The 24,918-nt window shown below is 39.3% G+C and overlaps 2 protein-coding genes across 5 annotated transcripts in view; one reads left to right on the forward strand and one right to left on the reverse strand.

The window, feature by feature from the left end:
* Erlec1 (endoplasmic reticulum lectin 1) overlaps positions 1-17,165 on the reverse strand; it is a 38,928-nt gene extending 21,763 nt beyond the window's left edge. For all 3 annotated transcript variants that reach the window (XM_040733213.1, XM_040733215.1, XM_040733214.1), the window contains exons 1-10: positions 16,860-17,165; positions 11,154-11,258; positions 9,853-9,933; positions 9,238-9,315; positions 9,053-9,116; positions 8,468-8,502; positions 6,830-7,053; positions 6,611-6,740; positions 4,633-4,794; positions 3,886-3,945 (exon numbers count right to left, since the gene is read on the reverse strand). In XM_040733213.1, the coding sequence (XP_040589147.1) occupies positions 3,886-3,945; positions 4,633-4,794; positions 6,611-6,740; positions 6,830-7,053; positions 8,468-8,502; positions 9,053-9,116; positions 9,238-9,315; positions 9,853-9,933; positions 11,154-11,258; positions 16,860-17,021 (1,101 nt within the window). In that variant the 5' untranslated portion in view covers positions 17,022-17,165. The remainder of the gene's footprint in view (positions 1-3,885; positions 3,946-4,632; positions 4,795-6,610; positions 6,741-6,829; positions 7,054-8,467; positions 8,503-9,052; positions 9,117-9,237; positions 9,316-9,852; positions 9,934-11,153; positions 11,259-16,859) is intronic.
* Positions 17,166-17,247: 82 nt separating this feature from the next.
* The window catches only part of Asb3 (ankyrin repeat and SOCS box containing 3), a 130,284-nt gene continuing 122,613 nt past the window's right edge, over positions 17,248-24,918 (forward strand). The window contains exon 1 of one of the 2 annotated variants that reach the window (XM_040733210.1): positions 17,248-17,399. The gene's annotated coding sequence lies outside the window, so the exon portion shown is untranslated. The remainder of the gene's footprint in view (positions 17,400-24,918) is intronic. The other variant, XM_040733212.1, reaches the window with a different exon arrangement.

A 24,918-nucleotide genomic window follows, 5' to 3' on the forward strand; every position in this document is an offset into this window, starting at 1 on the left:
TAGGCTGTCAGACCTAACATGGCCAGTTCTTTCATGTCTGAACCATTTTGCCAGACCCTTTCTCTTTGGATTCTTCTCTAATACTTTCACTGCCAATACTTACCTCTTCCAACCAAAAATGTAACTGATCATACCTGTTTTACACAATCATATACTACTACGCAGTTTTGCGAGGAGAGGGATATCAAATCCAAGAACTGTGCATACTGGGAAGTGCTTTACCACCAAGTTATAGACCTAGCATTACGACTGTGATTCTGAACCGAATCTTTGCTGTGCGTTGAATCTATCTCCCCCCCAAAACCTAATTCCTGGAATTTCAATGTGGGGAAATAGAACCAACCTCATGGAGGATATTTAAGTCTTGAGTACTGTGTCCTTTTAAGAGGAGTCTCTGAGTTTCTATCTTAAATAATTAATTCAGCTGGGCGGTGATGGTGCATGTCTTTAATCCCTGCACTTGAGTGGCAGAGGCAGGTAGATCTCTGTGATTTCGAGGCCAGTTTGGTGTACAGAGTGAGTTCCAGGACAGGCTCCAAAGCTACAGAGAAACCCAGTCTCAAAAACAAAACAAACAAATACTACCCCCCCCCCCCCAAAAAACCAAAAGCACAATAGAACCAAAAAACCAAAACCAAACAACAATAAAATTAATTAATTTTATGTGTATGGATGTTTTGCCTACATGCATACCTGGTGCCTATGTGACCAGAACAGGATGTTGGATTTCCTGGGACTAGAGTTACAGATGGTTGTAAGTAACCATGTGGTGCTGGGAATTGAACCCTTTAGAAGAGCAGTTATTGCTCTTAGTCATCAAACCATCTCTACAGCCCCCAAGCTCTCTCAGTCTTTCTTCCTCTTGGTTTGTGTCATTAGAAGAAGAAGCAAGAAGGCCCTTGCCGGACAGCAGACACTTTGCTAACAGAGTTTTAAATCTCTAGACATGTGAAATCTCATTCTTCTTTGTTTTAAGTTATCCAGTTTGGCTAGGCAACAGGGAGGACTGATTACTCTGTAAGAGTAAAGAGTTGAGATCTCCTGGGTAAACTGGGGGTGGAATGGGGTAGAGGGGAAGGGATAGAGGATGAGAACACGAGGGAACGGGATGATGGAGTTGGGGGAGGGAGGAAGTGGAAATGCAATGAAAGAGGTATCTTGATTGAGAAAGCCATTATGGGATTAGGGGGAAACCTGGTGTTAGGGAATTTCCCAGGAATCCATAAGGACCCAGGCTAAGACTTCTAGCAATAGTAGAGAAAGTGCCTGAACTGACCTTCCCCTGTAATCAGATTGGTGAATACCCCAACTGTCTTCATCCAGTTACTGATGGAAGCAGATACATGGCAAGCACTGGGCTGAGCTCCGGGAGACCAGTTGAAGAGGAGGAAGGATTATACGAACAAGAGGGGGTCAAGATCATGACAGGAAATCTACAGAGACAGATGAACCAAGCTCATGGGACCTTTTAGACCCTTAGCTATGGAGCCTGCATGGGACTGAACTAGGCTCTCTGCATGTGGGTGACAGTTGTGCAGCTGGGTCTGTTTGAGGGGCCCCTGGCAGCGGGACCATGATTTATCCCTGGTGCATGAGCTGGCTTTTTGGAGCCTATTCCCTAAGGTGGGATGTGGAATGTCTTGTTCAACTTTGATGTGGTGGGAGGAGCTTGGTCCTGCCTCAACTTAATGTGCTAGGCTTTGTTGACTCCCTATGGGAGGTATTGCCCTTTCAGAGGAGTGGATGGGGGTTGGCTTGAGGGGAAGACAGGAGAGGAGGGAGGACTGTGGTTGATATGTAAAATGAAAACAATTAAAAAAAAGTTAACTAGTTCGTAGTATTCTGTTATAAAGTGGACGAAGATGTCTTACTCTGAAGTTCATCTTCACTTTACTTCTCTACTGCTATGTAAGAACTTTGAAGTTTTATAGTCTCCATAACTCATTTGATGGCACATTCATTTCTGTATAAAAACTGTGCAGAATCCCTTTCCTGATTCTGCCTTTATTATTTAAATAATACTATGAATTGTTTATAAAAGTAAGCTCCTCTCCTCTTTCTCTTCTTATTCCTGTGGCCTTTCATATTTTATGCCAGATAACCATGCTAGGCAATAATACACTTCTAATTAATAGTACAGAAAACCTACTCAGTGGCCAGTAAAACACGCAGGGCCATTTCCCTAGTAGATGTTATTGCCTAATGGAAAAAGAAGTTATTATATCCCTCCTGCCCCCCACTAGCAACTAGATTTGTTAATTTCCAGACAGGGATTTGAACACCAAAGTGTCTAAGAAGATGCATAGGGAACAAGCCTGCCTGGGTTTGAATTCCAGCCTTATCATTTATTGCATATGGACTTTTACGCAAGGAACTAAACCCTGTTTCTGTTTCTGAAACTTTCAGTAATAGGACTGATTTTTGAAAGGTGTTTTGAGGATTCAATGAGCTAATATGTACTTAGTATCTGGCATATTGCACTATGCTTGCTAGTTGTTGTCATTATCTTCCAAAGTACCTAATAGATCCACCAGAAGGTTACAGGCTAAGTGACCTTGGAAAAGCCCACTGGGTATGGTAGCACATGCCTGCAACCCTACCACTCAGGGGGATGAGTAATCAAGACATCCAGTCTCAAAACAACAACAACAACAACAACAAATAAAACAAACGATAAATCTCAACCAACCTCACCCCCAAACAAACAATCAAAAAAATCAAAATCTTCAACCTAAACCAACCCAACCCAAGTAACAACACTACCACTACTGTGAAAAAAGCCTGGAGATGGTGGTTCCTGCTTTTAATCCCAGTACTTGGGAGTCAGAGGCAGGTGGATCTCTGTAACTATCTAAAATGCTAATTAAAACACTATCAGAGTAGACTGGGGATAGAGCTTAGTTCATAGAGTACTTGCCTAGAATGTTCAGAGGCCTGAGTTTGATCCCTAACTCCTTATAAAAAAGGGGGCATAGCAGGGCCCACATGTAATCTTAGCACTCAGGAGGTGGAGTCAGAAGGATCAGAATTTCAGTCTTCCCCACCTACAAAGGGAATTTGAAGGTAGCCTGGGTTAGAGACTCTATCTCAAAAAAACAAATGATGAAATGGTATTTTCTTTTATCTGAGGAACTTGGTGTATTTATCAAATTTGATTAATTCTGTAATCAATGTGCTATCTTACTACTTATTCATTTCTTAAGGATGAATTATAAGAATAACTCCTCAAATTAGAACAAAGGCTCATGATAATTTAAGAATACTGGTAGTTAATGAGCAATGTTCCTTCAAGATGACTGAATCAGTTAATATTAAGCTTTCCAGTTTCTAAGAAGTGAGAAAACTCTGGTTAGTATTTGGGTATTAAAATCATCTCATGATTCAAAGTAATATTAATGCCCTTCTTTTTTCCATAGGAGATTTTAAAGATTGATTTATTTTTTAAAATTGTGTGTATATGAGTATGTTGTGGAGGTGTCTGGGCATTGGATTCCCTAGAGCTGGAGTTACAGGCAGTTTTGAGTTGCTTCATATACAAGCCTGGAATCAAACTTGGAATCTGTACAGGAGCAGTACACTCTTAACTGCTGAGCCAAATTACCAGTCTGCCACAGACTTTAAAAACTCAGGGCAACTGATGGGGTTCAATGTTAAGAGCACTTGACATATCCATGAGGCCCTGAGTTTTAACACTGCAAGACAAATAAACAACCTGGATCTATCCAGTAGTAGAATGATGTAAATACTATTCTATACCTCATGATATTGGGGGTTCAATGTAAAGAGCACTTGACATGTCCATGAGGCCCTGAGTTTGAGCACTGCAAGACAAATAAACAATCTGGATCTATCCAGTAGTAGAATGATGTAAATGCTATTCTATACCTCATGATATTGGTATACATGTTTGCCATAGCAGAATTCATATTTCCACCAACCAACACCCTAAAAGAAAGAAACAAATAGTTATTCACAGAGAAGGGAGAATGATATAACAATGCCATATGATAGTGGGAAATATAAGTAATTTTTGTTAACTTTTAAAATCAATAGTATAACAAAAGCAAAACATGACAGCCTGGTATACACAATGAGTTTCAGGCTACCCAGGGCTGTATGTGAGTCCTTGTCTCCAAATTTAAAAAAAAAAAAAAAAAAATAGAAAGGAAGAAAGAAAAAACAAACAGCAACAAAAACCCACCAAGAGGAAAAAAAGAGATAAATACAAAAAACTCACAAAACAAGATTTTCACCTTTGAGTGTACTTACACTGGTTTTAATAGTCAGAAGCAAAACATTACCTTTTAAGCTTAATTCAAGTTTGAATTGTGACTGTTGCATAACCAAAATGTGTGAAATAAATCAGTAATGTCCATTTTAATAGTCAACCTAAATCATATGATTGCCATAGTGAAAAGTCAAGCTTTTGTGGATAAAGAGAATATAATGAGCGTGGATTAGACTTTAGAAATGTGGAAGAATGGGATAATACAAAAAATGTCCATTGGAGATGGCAGGATCCTGCCATTTCTCTGTAGGCACTTTTGTTTAGTTCTTCCAATGACTATGGGTTAGAACTACCACACATAAGGTTGTAAGATAAATATTTAAAATACAGTTTCACTTTCTTACCCCGTGAAAGCAGTAAGAGCCACTAAGGAACTCCTTTATGAGCTGATCATCTGTCAGCTTGGATATATGGGTTGTTCCAACGGTGAGCAATGGCTGAGCGCCAACAGCAATAGGTTTGTGGATGGCTGGAAATCTCTCTTCTTTTGCAGATGGCAAATCTTCCTAAAATTAACCAGATGTGTTTAAGAGCTTCCATGACATGTTTTCCAATTACAGCTTGCTATTACTTTAAAATGTAACAGAAATTTTGGAAAATAAGAGTTTTTTTCCACTTAATTTTAAGGTTTTAAGAAAGTAGACTCTGTGACAATAGAGAAAAGTCCAGACAAATGTTAGTTTCACCCTCAAGTAACAAGCATGATAATCCTCTGGCACACATAGGGAAAATTTCCATTCTTCACCTGCTTCTTGTCTTCACTCTGATACTTACTAAGCTTTGCATACTTACATTTTGTTGAAGTCATTAAGAGTAAAGATAAGGTAACAAGCAGAGTGAAAAGGAGTTGGTTGGGAATGAACAGAATCATCAACTACAATTACTCAAAGGTAACTGAATCTGGCTGTTGCACTGGGTGACCCTATAATTTACTAGAGTAAATCCATAGTAATAAGGGCACCCAGAACTAAAGACTCATAAAGAAAGGGGTAGATGGAACTGACTTTGCCGAGGAATAGAAATGTGGGGACTTTACCAACAGAATACTCTTGACCAAGCCATGCAAATACATACACATATTGGTGACTTAGGTATATGCTTTCTGTTTGTGTACATATGTGCATGGGATTTGAAGAAAAGACTCATCGGGGGAAATAAGTAGGGCTGTAATATTTAAAACTAAAGAGATCAGCAAGCATTTTTTATTTTGGAAGACTATAGCTGAGAGGTCTGGATGCTGTCTTGTAGGTATTAAACAAAGGTATGCACATGCATGCAGCTCAGGCTACCCAAGGCTACAAAGTGAGACCATGCCTCAAAAAACAAATAAAACACGTAGGTGTTTTTTTGGGGGGGTGGGGGTCATTTGGATAGAAAATAGTTTGTTTTGTACACTGTAAGGAGAAAGACTGTGCAGGAACTGTGCTTGTTTTGAGCACAGCACTTTAAAAGCAATGGGGGAAACCAGGTGTAGTGGAACATGACTTTGATTCCTGCACTTGGGAGGCAGGCAGGTGTATTTCTGAGTTCGAGGCCAGCATGGTTGACATAGTGAGTTCCATGACAGCCAGGGCTACAAAGACACCTTGTCTTAAAATTGGAAAAATAATAAAATAAAAAGGCAGAGGGGAAGATAAGGGTTCTTAAAAAACTGAAAAATGATGAGTGAAAAAAACAAGTATGTGGCCATGCCCAACAAGCAGATGAAGAGGGAAGACAGTGTATCAAGAGAAGGAGGAAGTATACAGAGGTGATTAAAGGAGAGCAAGAGACTCAAGTGTAAAATGCTAAGAGCTGGAGCTAGGGCTGGCTTTTTTTTTTTTTTAACTTAGTTGGAACAGCTACTGAGAAATTTAATAGGATGCTAAACTTAGAAAGTATTATATAGTATTATATGTGAGACTGGAGAAACAGATCAGCAATTAAAAGTACTTGCTACTCTTGCACAGGACCTGGGCTTGGTTTCCAGACCTCACATGGCAGCTTATAATTATAACTCCAGTTCCCAGGGGATCAGACTCTCTTCTGGCCTCCATAGGTATCAAACACACACACTGTGCATGTATATACATGTAGGCATTTACATATATGCATAAAAGTAAAAAATTTAAATAAAACTTTTACAAATTGTATAATTGAACGAGAATGTTAAATTTTCTGAAAAGTTTAAGAAAAATTCAAATTATTCAAATAATTAGAATTAAACATTAGAAGTCAATAAAATAAATTGCCATTACTATTCTATAGAAATTAGCACTGATACAGGTTCTGAAACAGGGAAAAGGAAGCCCCGAGAAACTATTAATTAGTTAACTCTCATACCTCTTTATTTCTCCTAAATGGCACCCTCAGTATCTCTTCCTGCTGTTCCAACTGTCTTAGTGTGAGCGGTTTAAATGGAGATCCTGGCAGTGATTGGCAGAATATATCATTCACAGGAGAGGCTCTGAACCTATTCAGTAGGAAAAAAGGCATTAAGGCTAAGCGAAAGCTTTAAAGGGCATGTGCGCTGCATGTGAGAATAATGAGTGGGCATCTTACCTGTATTTAGGATGACTGCACAAAAGTGGTGTCAGAATGACAACTTCATATTCACAAGTTGTAACTTCAGCTACTGAAAGGATTTCATGCTTAGATTCAGGATGGCATATGTACATCACAGTGCTTGATCTGGGTCGGTTCTGTTTCAGACTACAAGGTGTACCATTTCCCATTCCCACAGGATAGTAGGGTGTCATCTGACCTTCAATATTTTTAGTGGGGATCTTAAAAAAAATTGTAGGTAGACCTTTTATTAGAAATTTGAGGTGAGTCTGAGGATGAGGGAAGTATTTATTCTAAAAGGAAACTACATTTTATTTGTAAACAGAAGATGAAAATGTCTATACTTTCTTTTAAGTAAACACTGATGTTCTGATTCTTAAATTCTTCAGTAAATATGTATTTGGGGATAGTATAATACAGAACAAACTATTTGATGCTAAAATGTAAAGTCGATGTACGTTGAACTGACATGATTAATATGAGTAATCGTCAATAGTTCTGAAGAAACAAACTAACAAAAAAATTTACTATTCTTGGCCGCTTTGCTCTTTCTTTACTAAACTCTGAAGCAAGTGTTCTTTATCATTTAGATTCTACAAGTTTTAAGGCTGATTTCCAAGTAAGACAAACAGTGAAAAGGAAGCAAAGAAAGAAAGCAGCAGCAATACTTTGAACTACATGAATTGCTCCTTTTATACAAATACTACTCTGAGCCACCATATATGAAGTACCTACAATATGCATATGCATATGCATGGCAGCTTTGCACTTCACAGATAAAAGACTCTTAGCCTCTATTTTTAAAGCCCATATAGGCAGGTAGCTTGCTACTTACATATGCAGTTTCTCTAACATACTCATGGAAGATAGGGAATAATCAATAAAAATGTTCTTACTACCGCTATTTCTAATGCTACATAGAAAGCACCACCATTATGCACTGAATTGATAGAGTGGTATCATAGCATTTCAGAGACACATATTGATATCATTATTCTTTTAGTAGTGGAGATTGAGCTTAGGATGCTATACATGCTAGACAGTGTCCTACTACTGGGCTGTAGCTTCACTCTTCCTTGTTAACTTTTTTTGACATTACTTTTATTTATTGCATGTATGTGCACATGTAGCTCTAAGTGTGTGTGGAAGCCAGAGAACAACTTTCAGGAGCTGGTTCTCTCCTTCTACCACGTGGAAGGTAGTTAGGCCAGGAAGTCACTGAACATGTGACTCTCCTGCCTCAGTTTCCTAAGAAGCTGGGATGACAGTTTTGTGTCAGCAGGCTCAACTAACAGTTTATTTAGATATTATTTAAAAAGTAAGTAGAAGGATTACAACATAATTATCTAGTTTTTTGAGACAGGTTCTCTCTTGTATATACAGCCCAGGATGGCTCAGAACTAGGTATGTAGAGCAGGCTCACAAAGATTTATCTGCTTCTGCCTCCTGAATGCTGGAATTAAAGGCGTGTGTCATCAAGCTCAGTTGGCAATTGAACTTTCCATAGAAAAAAGAGCTGTCATAAATTATAATTTTATTTGACCCACTTCCTTGAGGCATTATACAAAGTACATCTAGCTTTGTCACTAAAGTCATACCTACCAATGAAGTATGAAAAATTAATACATCACTTGCCTCACTGAACTTTTCTTTTTCTTCTGCTTCTTGTTCTGTGGAAGCAATGCAATAAAAATGTGAACACACAGCATGAACATCACATCTGTATGATACAAATGACTCTTTTTAATCAGCTTTGGAACCTTAAACTTCTTTCTAGGGAAGACCAAACAAGGTTCTGTCTTACTGCTCTTTGGGTAGGAGTTTCTGGGTGTGGAGTCAGGGTCTCATATGTACTGGGTGTTTAAACACCCTTTCCCCAGGCTTGTCCTTCTAGTTTTAAAGTTAGTGTTCCCAGAGTGGCTGTCTATAAAAGACCGAGGTTTGATTCATGGGAATGACATGGCTCCTTCATGCAAGCAGTGGAACATGCACATCCATTAAAGGAGTAAACTGTAATAACAGTAATGTATATAAAAGATAATATCCAGGAACTCCCCCAACCCCCCCTTGGAGTCAGCCTCCTGTAAAGAGAATGGCCGTGAATCCCTGATCCTACTGCTTCTACCCCAAAACGCTAGGCTTACAGTTCTGTACCACCATGCCTGGACTTAAATGTAAAACCAAAACACAGTAGTACTATCATCCCTTTTAGAGACTAACCTTTTTCAGACAGAAGATTCTTAGCCAACATATTCCCAAGATAGTATTCATGAATATTTACTTTCTACATTAAAAAAAAATACAGTAAGTATTTTACAAACATATTTCTTTAGCTACAACTTACAAACTATCAATGTCATTATGAAATTTCTTATTTTATGCTTTATATTTCAAGGAAAACATACTTGGCCAGTTTCTTTTTCTTCATGGTACTGTCGAATATGTTTTCCATGACATACTTCGTAAGTCCAATAAGATTCAATCTAAGAAAGACATACACTTTTAAATACATAAAAACATATAATTAATTGAATTTTATTTGAAGTTTTTAGCAGCTGAGCAGATTCTCCCTCAAATCTGGAATAAACTTTTATGAAGTGGCACTTATAATCATGCCACACAAAATGGCAAAACTTCTGAAGTGTATTTGGTTTCTACTAATTGGCTCCGTAGAAAGATTATGTGACAGAAATAGAGCTATAATGTATTTGGGTGTGTAATAATTATCTGGTTACTTTTCTACATAGATTAAAAATAACAGTTAGCATTTTATAATTCTATCATGTAAGAAAGCTTTTCTTTGAACTAAAAAACATTCCAAGTATTTTAGTAACTGACAGTTTGTTATCAGTGTACTATCTAATGCATGTATAATAATTTAAATGAACAATATACTAGCAAGCAATATGATTTTCACCTAACTTAAAATGTGACACACCATAGTAAAGCAAGATAAAAAGCCATTTTAAGGATCTACTGGCTGCTAGAGACTTACTTTCAAATGTACATAAAATACATACTCTGTAGGAACAACTGCTCTGTTTAAATAGTGGTTCCAAAAGCTCTCTTGGATTTGGGCCTTTGTAATCCTTTTCTTCTTCCTAAGAAAAAAACTGGAGTTTAACATATAGTTTTTCTAGAACTTCATCCAACTCTGCTGTTTGGTTATTAATTCATTGGTTAAATCACAAATGCTTGGAAAATAAAAGAGAAAAAAAGTCAACATCTTTAATAAGATCTTATGGTATGTTACTTCTTTCAAATGAACTGAAGTATAAAATATGAATCCATAGAATGATCTTCCATAGCATTCATTTTTAAAAAAAATGTTTTTAAGTATAAGTTTTCTAAGAAATCCTTGTAAACTTATTTTAGAATTTTTAATTGCCTATATCCCCCCAAAATTCTAGCTATGAAAGTTTTAGAATAGTTCTATTGTGGAAAGGTGTTTTTCAGTTTCCTACATATTTTAATACTTCAGACTTGAACCACCTGTGTGATTTATGTGGGTATATTTTGTTTTAAAGGGGTTTAAAGTAGCATGGAGCAGCTTCCTTGGACAGATTTCAAATATGAACACAACTTAAGAAAAGCACTGAGTTTAATATTCCACTTTACAGACCATGAAAATGTAAACTGGCTTAATAAATTCATTGAGTGGAGGAATTGAGTTTCAATTTGTTTAGGGATCCACAGCTAACTGTAGCCTATACCTCAGCCTCCTGGCTCCTAGGCTGGTGTCCTTTCCATTTTACCATGCTGCCTCTCCTGTTTCATCTTGAAAGAAGTCATTGCCTTGAAGGATGGATAAGAGGCAGTTAGGGCATTTTAGGAGAAAGAAAAGGGCATGAGCTAAGGTAGTGAGAAAGCATAAGGTATCTAGAGACTTATTATAAGAAATTCTTTATGAAAACAGTTTACATTGAAATATTATAGTGTGTTTGAAAACCATCATTTGTACAAAGGAAAACAAGCACAGAGTTAGTTTTTTATTCAAAACAGTAATAATTTATTTCTCCCCACCCAGCCCTGGTTTTTTTTTTTTTTTTTTTTTTAATTTTAGACAAGGTCTCACAATGTAGGCTAGGCTGACCTTAAACTCATGACAATCCTTCTGCCTCAGCCTCCTGAGTGTTGAGATTACAGGTCTGAACCACCACATCAAGCTGGTTGCTAACTTTTCAAAAATGAACCCCAAATCAAAGAAAACAGTAACAAAGGATTAATATAATATTTTTATGCTACAAGGTATATGACTATAGGGCTATAAAACACATATATTTGTTGAGAGGGATCAGCAATGTATGTAAAAAAGACGTACCTCATCTCCACTTGTCACCAGAGGAAGTATACATTTGTATTTTTCTTTATGTGCAGTTGTCATGATAACATAATTATCTTCTTTATACAAAACTCCAGATGTAGGCTAGAAACAGAATAAAAAATATACATTTCTTTCAGTTAAAGTACATTATACTGAATAAGTTCATTACTAGTTAGAACAAAGGTTCCTCAAATGAATTTATTATTTCAACAAAAGATTTTTTTTTTGTTTTTAGACAGGGTTTCTCTGTGTAACCACCCTAGCTGTCCTGAACTAGCTCTGTAGAACAGTCTGGTCTTGAACTCATAAGAGATCTGCTTGCCTCTGCCTCCTGAGAGCTGGGATTAAAAGTGTACACCACCACTGCCTGCCTTCAACTGAAGATTTTAAAGCATATTTTCAGAGGTAGGCAAAATAGTATACACATTTTTAAATGATAAAGTGGAGATAAACTGGATCCTGTTGTCCAATGTAACAGTTTGGGATATAAAGGAAAACTAGTAATGTAATTGGTTGAAGTTTAAAATTCTAATTTAGAAGCATTGTGAAGCTGTATTGTGATATACACCTTTAAGCCTAGCACTCCAGAGGCAGAGGCAGGTGGATTGTTTTGAGTTCAAGGCTACCCTGGTTTACTTTTTTGGTGGTGCTGAAAATGGAATCTAGATTTACATGTGTGCCAAGTATATGCCACTGAGCTATACTCCTAGTTCAAGAGACCAAGAATAGTCACAAAAACAGTCACGGGATACCTATAACTTCTGTCAGCAATCACCATCTGTATCTGACAATCCTTAGGACTTCACAAATGTGCTCAGAATTTGGTATAAAAACATGTAGTCTTCCTGTTCCCCCATGACCTACTCTCTCTTCCTCTTCTCCCCCCCTCTCTTCTGAACAGGAAGTCTGAGTGGGTGGGGGTAGAATAGGGGGAAGAGGGAATCATAGGTTAGAAGACAGATCAGGCACCAGAGTGACCTCTAGTGATCTAAAGGGATAACACCAATTGGCAAGCTAAGCAATAGTGGAGGGACCACCTCGAATGCCCATTCCTGATAATGAACTTGATGTCTATAACCATCCGGGAGCCTTCATCCAGTGACTGATGGAAGCAGAGGCAAACACCCACAGTTAAATACTGAACAGAACCCAAGGAACCCAGCGACAGAGAAAGAGGAGTGGTGAGCAAATTGGCAAAGAATGGGCTGGCAAAACCAGCAGAGACAGCTGATCTGAACCCCCTGAATGTGAGTGTCAGTGAGAAGGCCTGGGCAACCTATGGGGCCCTGAGCAGTGGATCAGTGTCTATCCCTGGAATACAGTCATCGTGTGCCCATAGCACAAAGAGGGATGCTCTCTCAGCCTGGACTCTTAGGGGAGTGCCTGGACCCTACCCTGAGGGAAATGACAGACTCTAGATATCCCCTATGTGGAAGGTATGTGGAAGGAATTGGCAATAGGGTGGGAGGCTGGGGGTGATGGGGAGTGCGGGAGGAGGGGAGGGAGAGGGAACTGGGATTGACATGTAAAACAAGCTATTTAAAATTAAAATAAAAAGTGATAAAAAACATGTAGTCAGCTAGCATAATAGCTGTTATGTGTCACTCCTGTTATGTGTCAGTTTTCTTACTAAATTTCAAGCTTTCTATACTACAAAAACAAATGCACAGTTTTCCTATGAACCAACATATTTTAAGCAAACACTTCAATTAACGTAACTGATAGCATTTTACTGAAGAGCAACCTATGCTTTCTGGTATGTATTTATGATGATTCAAGTCTCTTCACTTTTTTCTTCCTGTAATGCTGTAAAGCCACTGCCTGCTTTGCTCTTATTAGCCAGGAAAGATCAGCTTTCTGTTAAGTGTGCCTGTTCTTTTCTCTTTTCAATAAAACTTCACTATGTGTAAACCACTACTACTTGGAACCAACATAATCTTAAATATAAATGACAATTAGGGTAATGTTTTCCAAGACAATGAAAGAAAATAGGCAGTATTAGCTCTTAGAAGCCTGGAGAATAAGTTCTAGGCTTCCTGCTTTGTACAACCAAATCTGCAAATACCCAGGTCCCTTATAGAAACGGCACAAATTTGAATATAACCTATGTAATAACCTCCCTTATATTTTAAAGCATATCTAGATAATTTCCAACACTAACGGAATGTAAATGTTTGATTACATGGTATACTGTTTTTCTTTTTAGGGAACCAGAAGAAAAGGTCTGTATGTCTTCCCTTTTAATTGTTTCCTTCTGATTTTTGTTGGTATTGACAATTTTTTTTTAAATGCAGGGTTTCTTTGTGTAGCCTCAGTTGCACTGGAACTTGCTATATAGACCTGGCTAACCCTGAATTCTCAGAGATCTTCCTGTCTTTGTCTCCTAAATTGTTGACAAGGTTTGCTAGATACCTCAGGCTGGTCTTGCCTGTACTCACTATAGAGGTCAGAGTGGCTTTGAACTCATAGCAATCCTCCTGCCTCAGCCTCCTGAGTATTGGGATTATAGGGGTATGCTACCATCTCTTCTCCTGAGAATTCTGATGCTAGGCTGAGTGAATCCACAGACACAGAACTTGCAGATATGAACATGTAGCATGCAGAACCAAATATCTTCTTTTAATTCCTTTGCATTTATTAATTCACCATCCTCAAATGAAGCATTATGCTCATTTTTACAGAAAAGGACTCTGGGGTCAGAGCTTAATTTGTCTAATGGTTAATCTAGCTAGATGGAGCAGAGTTCAGAGAAGCCAAGCTCCATAGGTGTGTGCTTATTACTGTTGTAACGTATATAGATTACTGTATATATTTAATGGCCAAGGATACTTGTTTTAAAGGTAAGGTAAGCAAAATATTTGAAGACTAAGAGTTGTAGGGCCAAATTCTGTTTACTTTCTGGAACAGATTCTCATGTAACCGAAGCTAGCTTCAAACATGCTATACAGACAATGAACTAAGTTAGCCTTGAACTTCTGATCCTTGAGAGGGTCAGGAGCCAGATCTGAACCATGGCAGGTTTCTAACAGTCCCTGTTGGGGACCAGGCTTTAGTTTCAGTTACTGGAGGTGGCTGGAGCTGAGCCAACAGTTCTTGGGTAGAACCACAACTCAGGGGCAACCAGCGAACAGGTGTCCTCTTGACCTTCTGCTGCTTCAGCAGGTTCCCACATCCTTTTTATATGTGTGGCTTTTGGGCTTTTCTTGGGGGCTTCTCTTAGATCCTAGCATTCCTTTTGTCTCTAGCTATCAAGTACCAGGATTAGAGGAATGTGCCACTTCCCTGGAAGATGATTTTTAGTTTATTAAAGGACTATTTATTATTATTATTATTGTTATTATTATTATTAAGGCAGGGCCTCACTGTACAATCCTGGCTGGCTCAGAACTTGCTATGTAGACCAAGCTGGCCTCAAACTTAGAGATCCACCTGCCTCTGCCTCCAGAGTGCTGGGATAAAGGAGTGAGCCATCATCTCCTGGCTAGTTTTCAATACAGTGGATATTGGACCAGTGAGTCACTTATGAGAATCACTGTAAATCATTTTTACAAGGTAGAATTTTAATTATTTTCATCTACATATATTTTGGGAGTATAAATTACTAGAAGAGTCAGTTATGGTACTATATGCCTATAATCCATAATCCCAGGTCTTTGGAGGCTGAGGCAGAGGATATCCTCAAGCTAGAATCCAATGAGACCTTGTATCAACAAAAGCAAGAAAAGCAACTACAATAAGCCTAAGAAAAGAAAAAACAACTGAGATATTTTAACTCACTGTCTGCCAGTTTTGGATGTTAGACAAAAGACTTTATCCTAGTTCACACAGCTGCTGAGTTATTTACAAATGTCCAACCAACTGACCCATAAAAATAACCAGAAACCATGTGAAGAGGGCAGTTATTTCAATTAAATAAAGCAAGGAAGGGAAGTATTAAGATTACAGAAGTATTTAAGAATTTCAAAAGATCAACTATTGAAAGCTTACTTTTGTACAAGGATATGGCTCTTGTCCCAATTCAGAGAAAGCATCTAGATTTTTCTCAAAATAATTCAGACTAAACAAAAAGAAGAAAAACAAACAAATAGCCTAAAACTCCCAAGTCTTCAAGTATGTCCACCTTAGATTTTGTTGCTATCTCCTCAGGCCTGTAATATTTTGTACAAGTGTTTTAACACCGGAGACCAATAAAAATATCAATAGATCATGGCATTAACACAAACATAGTCCTGGCTTTCCAGAAAAATATTTACTTGAATACAAGAATATGGTACGAAAGTAATAGAAAGGTAGAGGAAACAAATGGAGCACAAAATACAGCATAAGCAAATCCCAAGGCAAATGAAAAGCAATGTGGTGATGGTAACACCACCACTTAGTAATTCTGTGGTGCTGTCCAGCTGAAGGCCTGTGCCGCAGGCTAGTGCTTTGTCATTGAACTATACTTTTGGGCCTAGCTTGGTACATATTGTCTTGGCATCATAGTAATACTATTAACGTCTCAATGGACTAATAAGGGAGTAATACAATAAAATTAGCTTAACTTGTATGATGGCATGTAATTGGAATGTAATTAAGAAACAAAACAAAAAACCTTTGCTTTTCCTAGGATGTCAATCTGAAATGAGAAGATGGTATTGTTAACAGCACACTTAAAAAATAGATTTTATTTCCCTCTTTAACTATGTGTATGTGTGTAGTTATACACAGGAGTGCAGTGCAGTGGATGCTGTTGTGAGTGCTGGGAATCAAACTTAGATCCTCTGAAAGAGCAGTGTTTTTAACTGTTAAGCTATCTTTTCATCCCTGAAAATCACCTTTTAAAACAAATTGGTCTGCAGCAGCTCTACATGGATAGGGTTTTCAACACTACATGCTCCCAAACAGAATTTTCTCATTATCCTGAGATTATACACATTATTATGTATATAATCCCGTACTGTATAAGACGTCATTGTAAAATATCACATTCTATGGCTGGAGAGATGGTGCAATAATTAAGAACATGCATTTTCATAGAAGACTGAATTTAGTTCCCAGCACTCACAATCACTGGCCCAGGTCACTTGTACTCAAGTGTACGGAAACCCTTTTGCACAATACACACAATTAATTAAAGATCATAAAATCCTTTAAAAAACTTCCCTTTATAGAGTTTGAAATAGTATTCATAATGTATTAAAATGTCTAATATATTCTGCATGGCTAGTCGTATTTCACATACAAGTTTACTAACGTCTTCCAAGCCAAACAGCCCTCTCAAATGATTTCGAAGGGAAAAGATTCCCAGAAGTCAAACGTCTGTATAAACTGTTTCTGAGTATATGTTGGAGAGGAAGAGTGAACAGTGATGGGCTCGTGTCTGTTGGACGGCAGTGTGAGTAGGGTGGTGTGGTCATCATTCTAAGCCTTCCTCGACAGAGTGGGACTGTTGGGAAGCCGGGTCTCGCGCAAAGAAATTTAAAAAGAAATTTAAAGGAGGGAGAGGAAGAAACCGCTAGATTTCCTAGTTCTTTTTTTTTTTTTTAAAAGTATGGATGCACATCCACATAGGGTGCAGAGCGAATCAATCAATGAAGGAATGAAGACACTTCGGCTTGGAAAAGATAAATGCTTGGGGGAAAAGATTCTGCAAGGGAAAGCTAGGGAGACTGAGGGCTCGGCTTGACTGCTTCGTGGCTGCGGCTAGCGAAGGGCACTGACCAGAGAGAACTCGGTGCCGGGCCAGTTGACGCGGAAGGGGATGTCGTCGCTGAGCTGGGGCAGCGCTCGGCCGCCGCCGGACGCCTCCAGGAGGCCGCACAGGACCAGCAACAGCGGCCCTCCGGGGACCAGGCTCCGCGCGCCGCCGCCTCCTTCCTCCATCCTCCGTCGCCGCGTCCTCCAGCCGCCGTCACAGCCTCCTCTACCCTTGGAGAACAGGTGGAGGAGGAGGAGGAGGAGGCGGCGGCAGGACCACAAGGCTTCCTCAGCGCAGGAGACTCAACCGCCGCCACGTCTCCTTCCGGAGAGCCGGGCAACGCCGCCTCCGCCCCCACAAGGGCCTCGGGCCGCCGTTTCCGGGGCACGCAGCACATCAACATCCGGGGTCGTGGGGTCGGTGGCCTACGGAAGCCCCAGCTTGGGTGGTGTTTCGAAGAGCTGGGCCTTGGCATCTTAGCGTTTGGACTCAGTGTGGAGGGCTGAGACCTGACGCCGGGTGAGCGGGTCTGGGAATCGGCCTTGGGCGAAGCGGCCGGCGAGGTTAGTCGTGGCCCGGCGGCGGAGTCCAGCCGCGGGGGAGTCTCGGGGGCGGGGGCGGGGCAGGGGGTGTGGGCGCCGGCTCACAGACCAGATGCGACTCCGGGCAGTGTGGGGTGAAGTACACGCTACAGTCCCTACTGAGCTGTCTGCCCTCCACTCTTGCTGTTTTCACACTTCATCTTCCCGTCGGAAGCATCTCTTAGTTTCTTCATACTGGCGACTGTTGTCGCGTCGGTTGGGGACATCCAGATAATACCTGCCATCACACAGTAGGGCGCTTCAACGTTGGCGTGGCCTGGAACGTTCGAGGCGTTTAGTCTTGCACTTTCACCCCACGAGGGCCTCCTCCCTTCCGTGGTTCGTGTTGGGCTGTTATTTTGCTTAGGAATCTTTTCTTTATGTCAAGGACAGAGCCAGGTGAATGTGAAGTTAAGTACTAAGTCACAGCACACTGCACATAAACAGAAAGTTTTAGTTTCATCTCCGCATCTACAGTTGTTTCATCTCCAGTGTGATAATTTATACAGTGTTTGCCTTAGAACACTGGCGAAAGACTTCCCCAAATTCGGACAAAATCAAAAAGCAGGGACACCAGTCAGTTTTTCATTTCTACAAATTTTAAAGACAATATTGTTCTAGAACTGACATATATTGTTCATTAAATTAGCTATTAATGTTTAATGTGTGTCAGGCTTGGAATTGATAAGCTAGAGAATAAATGGGTTTCTGTCTTTTGTTTCTCGTTTTCTGGCCTGGGAGATATACAAATGAATAATTACAAACCAGGGATTGGAGAGAGTTGGTTCAGTTTAAGAGCACTGGCTGCTCTTCTAGAGGACCGGTGGTTAGAATCCCAGCACTGGCCTGGAGGTTGGCTCTCAACCGTCAGTAACTAGTTCTAGATCTGATACGTGCACAAATGTTGTGCTCAAAGTGCCCTGACCCTCAGAAGACCACCAAGATACCAAATGCGATGCAAAATCAGAGTTTGTATTACGAGTTAGCTCGGGCCTCTCCATCCATCTGAAACAGCCGCAGAGCAGGAGAGACCTCCATCAATCAGCATAGGGTGAGGGCTTTTATTGTTGTTGGAGGGCAGGTCTTGGGGGATTCCAAAACTATATAGTTATAGATTTGAGATTAACTCAACCCCTGGGGGAGTTGTAATATTTTAGCTTCAGCCTAAGACTATCTGGAGCTGCTTGTCCTTTTCTGATTGGCCTCTCCCTGTGGGGGGAAGGTGTTTATGGTTTTTTTCTGTAAACTAGGGCTAAGGCCAGGGGACTGCATCCTGCTCAGGTCATTGTGCTATGGCTGCAGTTCCTCTGAGGCCTGGGTCTCTCACAAGCATACACAAAACACCAACACATAATGATAATAAATAATAATAGAGTTGTGTTAAAATTGCCAGCTAGATAGTAGTAATAAAGCAGTTGTAGGATTTCATTAGGCAGTAGGGAGAGTGTGTTCACTTCTTAGATGGTCCATTAGTGCTTTCTGGTATGTTCGGGGGACAAGGTGAGGTGGAGTTAGCTGCAGGAGATTGGGGCTATTGGGGGAGAGAGAGTTGGTTCATAGGATGTTGTTGCTGCTGGCCTGGTAGTCCTGTGTGTGGTAAGAAAGCATTATGAGCTAGTGATGAGGAGCAAGTCAGTAAGTAACTTCTGCTACATCTGCTCCAATTCCTTTCTCCAGATTCCTGCTCTGAGTTCCTACCTCCCTGACAGTGATGTCTGATATGTTGTGAACTGAAGTAAATCCTTTCATTCCCAAGTTATTTTTGGTTATGACGCATAGTCACATTAATAGAAACCTTAATTAAGACATGACTGGGTTGGATAGAAATGAAGACTTTGTAAAGTATATATTCATAAAAAACAATATGCTCTTGTGTTTCGGAAAAGTTTAGGGCAAGATATTCTCAACCTTGGTACTATTGGTAGTTTGGCCTGGAGTGCTATAGTGTGTTCTGTATGTTTGCTGTCTTGGGTTTACCAGATGCCAGTGACAATTATTGTCTTTTCCATATCCCCTGTTTGTGACACTGAAAAATATCCAGAGACATTTTCAAATGTTTCCTGACAAAATGGTCTTGGTTGAGAATGACTAGTTTAGACCTTTTTTTTTTGGCCATTTTTCTATTGAGCTATACATTTTTTTCTCCACTCTCCTCCTCTCCTTCCCTCTCCCCTTCCACCCTGCTCCCTGTCCCCACATGCTCCCAATTTACTCAGTAGACCTTTCTTTTTTCCCCATCTATGTCTCTCTTAGGATCCTCTTTGCCTAGGTTTTCTGGGGTTGTGGCCTGTAGGGTGGTTGTCCTTTGCTTTATGTCTGATATCCACTTGTGAGTGAAGACATATTTGTCTTTGTCTTTCTGAGTCTGTATTATCTCAATCAGGATGACTTTTTCCAGTTCTGTCCATTTGCCTGAAAATTTCAAGATATCACTGTTTTTTTTTTTTTGTTTTTTTTTGTTTTTTTGTTTTTGTTTTTGGTTTTTCCACTGAGTAGTACTCCATTGTGGAAATGTACCACATTTTTCTTATCCACTCTAAGGTTGAGGGGCATCTAGGTTGATTCCAGGTTCTGGCTATTACAAATAATGCTGCTATGAACATAGTTGAGCAAATGTCCTTCTGGAATGAGTGTTCATCCTTTGTATATATGCCCAAAAGTGGTATTGGTGTGTCTTGAGGTAGATTGACTCCCAATTTTATGAGAAACCACCATACTGATTTCCAAAGCTGCTGTACAAGTTTGCACTTCCACCATCAATGGAGGAGTGTTCCCCTTGCTCCACATCCTTTCTAGCATAAACTGTCATCAGAGTTTTTGTTCTTGGCCATTCTGACAGGTATAAGATGGTGTCTCAGAGTTGTTTTGATTTGCATTTCTCTTGCTAAGGATGCTGAGCATTTCCTTAAGCGTCTTTCAGCCATTTGAGATTCTTCTGTGGAGAGTTCTCTTTTTAGATCAGTACTCTTTTTTTTTTAATTGGATTATATGGTTATTTGATGTCTAGTTTCTTGAGTCCTTTGTATATTTTGGAGATCAGTCTTGTGTCAGATGTGGGGTAGGTAAAGACCTACGCTGTGGGCTGCTGTTTTGTCTTACTGACTGTGTCTTTGCCTTAAAGAAGCTTCTCAGTCTCAGGAGGTTCTGTTTATTTATTGTTGCTCTCAGTGTCTGTGCTACTGGTGTTATATTTAAGAATTGTTCTCTTTTGCCAATGTATTCAAGCCTTCTTACCACTTTCTCTTTTATGAGGTTCAGTGTGTTTGTTTTAAGTTGAGGTCATTGATCCATTTGGACTTAAGTTTTGTGCATGGTGATAGATATGGATCTATTTGCATTCTTCTTCTACATGTTGACATCACTATTCATTGAAGATGCTTTCTTTTTTCCATTGTTTAATTTTAGCTTCTTTGTTCATAGGTATGTAGACTGATGTCAGGGTCTATGATTTCATTGGTCCACTTGTGTTAAGAGAAACTTTTTCTTTGCTAGCTGCTTTGGTTTATCACCCGCCAGTCGCCTGGGCTCTGCCGCGAGGTAGTCCCCAAATAAACACACAAGACGCTGTATTAATTATGAAGCTGTTGGCCTTGCTTGTTTCTAACTGGCTAGCTCTGCTTTAAGTAATTACCCCATAATTGTTAATCTAAGTATGTCTCTTACCGGAGAATAGTTCTGGGCTCCTACCCCCATGGCGGTTACATGTTGACTCTCTTGTGTTTCTCCTCCCAGAATCCTCCTGGACTCCTAGCCCCACCTATCTAGATTCCTATTGGCCAGCAGTAATTTATTAACATATACACAGGACTTCCCCAACATCTTCTCTTTTCTGTTTAAACAAAAAGAAAGGTCTTAACTTTAACATAGTCAAATTGTATATGACAGGACAGTTATCAAGTAAGAACACAGTTACAACATTTTGTCTATTAACATTTAGCAAGATCTAAATAAAATATCATCCATCCCATCCTTGTGAGTCTAAAGTTCTAAATGTAGCTTATCTCTTATCATAACTAAGGAAAACTATAATTATAACTATCTGTCTTCAACTCCATCAAAGACCACAGAAGGATAATATATAAACACTAGGATTGACAAAGATATCTTGCTACCTGGACAGTCACCCAAAGTTCCTCTGTAATGTTGGGGCATCCATCTTCAGCCCATAGGCCACAATGTGTCTGGAACACTTCTCAGCAAAGCAGGAAATTTCAAACTGTCCATCTGCGCTGGCAGTCTGTCAGTCATTTTTCTTTGTCCTGTAGAAAGTCTCTTGGACTCTTTCATGAAGCAGGAACCCTGTAAGACTGAGTTTAGAAGTCACTTTCCTGTGGGTCCTGCATGTCCAGTTTATACAGCAACAGTCAGTCTAGGCAAGAGCAGTTTCTTGCCCAAATGGCTAATTTTGCCATGTTGAAAGCAAGCTCCATAACAAGTTTCTTCGATGCCCATCTTCCTCTCAGACATAATTGGTGCTGCCCAGAGCAGACATTTCTCATTGTCAAGAAAAACCCTAAACCATTTTAAATGCCATTTTTCTGAAGGTCTTTGAGAGGTTTGAAGACTGTTTATCTATCTCAAATATATTTCTGTATATCTAGAAAACCTAACTTACCTAAATATAAATTCTGACTATTATAAGTAACTATCTATTGTCTGTATTTAATTATGCATTACATTTTAAAAGAACAGCATAAGTACAATACTTAGTCAAGAGGAGAAATATACTTATCATAAAATTGACTTTGAATTTGTATCAATAAATGAAAAACAATACCCAGACCATAATTCCCCTTTTTACCATTAAAAGGAGATTGGTTGTGATCATTAACCAATTATAAACAATCCCATTTAAATGAAAACAAAGGTTTATAAACAAGATTGGAATTAGGACGTCGCTCATTCCAAACGCTTCATGCTGGAAGGGGGCACTGTTCATACCATGGGGACAAAACTCAGAAACCTGTATCAGTCCGTATTTTCCGGGCCTGTAAAACTGCATCATCTTAGCTGTTTCAATTGTTGGAACATCTGATCCACTGCTTCCGGGGGTCTTGGTTCGTGAAACCACAGAAGCCTGGAAGGAATCTTCAGCTTTTCATTTTCTGTAGAAACATAAATAAAAACTCCTTTTCCGAGTAACATATCCTTATGCTTAAATTTTGAAGTCAAGGTATTTTCAAAAGATATAAGTTGTATTAATTTAGCAGCATTTATAATCAAATGTACTTTAGCAGTTGCTCCTTCCTTAGCAATGAAAAAACTGAAAAACACAATAGTGTACAGTATCCAGACTCTCTGTGTGATTTCCATCTATATGTGGCTTATTTATTTATCTATTATTACTTTATTTCTTTCACTTTCATTTATTTTTCTCTGAGACAGGGTTTCTCTTTGGAAATCTGCCTGCCTCTGCCTCTGGAGTAAATCCTACCGGCGTGTGCCACCACAACGCCGGCTTTTGTATTTATATACCACTTTGCTGTTTTATTTTCTCTCTTAATCTCACGTATATTTTTAAACACACTGTAAACCTTTAGAGGTTTTTCTTTATCCAAGTCTGACTTTACTGTAAATCTTTATGTTTTTCTGGCCACGTGTCTGCGGCTGTTTTAAACTGCCGTTTCAAGATGGCGGGCGTAAGCGTGACTCCAGCTTACCGCCTCAGTCCATGCTGACATCCAGCAAAAGCTGCCACTTCCAGCTGTACGTACACACCTTTCAATCGTTAGCAGAGTCTCTTAAAAGGACCTTGTTGGTTTTTTTTTTTTTCTTTTTCTTTTTATGCCGAGTCAGGAAGACTCCAGTAAACGAGCCGTGTAAATCTCGGCTTGTCGCTAGCAAAACAGAGCACACCTGACAAAAATGCTGCTACCAAAATCTGTGCTTCTCTCTGTTCTTCTGTTTTTAAAATTCCTTTAAAGCTTTTGTTGTTTTGCGTGGAAATTCAATCCCGCTCCTGACAACCATTCTGTTAAGAGAAGCTTTTTCTTTGCTAGCTGCTTTGGTTTATCACCCGCCAGTCGCCTGGGCTCTGCCGCGAGGTAGTCCCCAAATAAACACACAAGACGCTGTATTAATTATGAAGCTGTTGGCCTTGCTTGTTTCTAACTGGCTAGCTCTGCTTTAAGTAATTACCCCATAATTGTTAATCTAAGTATGTCTCTTACCGGAGAATAGTTCTGGGCTCCTACCCCCATGGCGGTTACATGTTGACTCTCTTGTGTTTCTCCTCCCAGAATCCTCCTGGACTCCTAGCCCCACCTATCTAGATTCCTATTGGCCAGCAGTAATTTATTAACATATACACAGGACTTCCCCAACACACTTGTCTGTTTTTATACCAATATCAAGCTGTTTTCATTACTGTAGAGTTTGAAGAGAGGTATGGTGATGCCTCCAGAAGTTCCTTTATTGTGCAGGATTGATTTAACTTTCCTGTTTTTTTTTTTCTGTATTAAGTTGAGTATTGCCCTTTTGAGGTCTGTGAAGAATTGTTCTGGGATTTTGATAGGTAATGCATTGAATCTGTAGATTGATTGCTTTTGGTAAGACTGACATTTTTCCTGTGTTAGTCCTATCCACAGCCTGGGTAATCTTCTTCAATTTCTTTCTTCAAAGTCTTAAGGTTCTTGTCACACAGATCTTTTACTTGTTTGGTTAGAGTTACCCCAAGATATTTTGTTATTTTTGACTATTATAAAGGGTGATATGTAGATGGAATTTTCTGTCTTGCCCTGCCCTACAGCTGTTCAGTCTCAAATAAATGCACAGAGGCTTATGTATATTATATACCTTTTGACTTATTGCTCATTCTTATTACTAACTAGCTCTAACAACTTAAATTCACCCATAATTCTTATCTATGTTTAGCCACATGGCTTGGTATCTTTTCTCAGTAAGACATTCCCATCTTGCTTCCTCTGCATCTGGCTGGCGACTCCATCTCTGCCTTTTCTCTTCCCAGAATCATCCTAGTCTGGTAGCCTCACTTATACTTCCTGCATGGCTATTGGCCAATTAGTGTTTTATTAAACCAATATGAGTTACAAGTTTTTACAGTGAACAAGAGCATTATCCCACATCAGTGATGTTTCTCTGATTTCTTTCTCAGCCCATTTATCATTTGTATATAAGGGCTAATGATTTTTTTGTTGTTGTTAATCTTGTGTCCTGCAACATTACTGAAGGTGTTTATCACCTGCAGTATAGTTCCCTGGTAGAATTTTTGGAGTCACTTATGTAAACTATCATATCATCTGCAAATATCAAAAGTTTGACTTCTTTTCCAATTAGTATCCCATTGATTTCCTTTTGTTGTCTTATTGCTCTAGCTAGAATTTCCAGTACTATATTAAATAAATATGGAGAGAGTAGGCAGCCTTGTCTTGTTCCTGATTTCAGTGGGATTGCTTTGAGTTTCTCTCCATTTAGTGTGATGTTGGCTGTTAGCTTGCTGTATATTGCCTTTATTATGCTTAGGTATCCCCACTCTCTCCAA

Source organism: Mesocricetus auratus, unplaced genomic scaffold (assembly GCF_017639785.1).
Source record: "Mesocricetus auratus isolate SY011 unplaced genomic scaffold, BCM_Maur_2.0 Super-Scaffold_100029, whole genome shotgun sequence".
Lineage (NCBI taxonomy): Eukaryota > Metazoa > Chordata > Mammalia > Rodentia > Cricetidae > Mesocricetus > Mesocricetus auratus.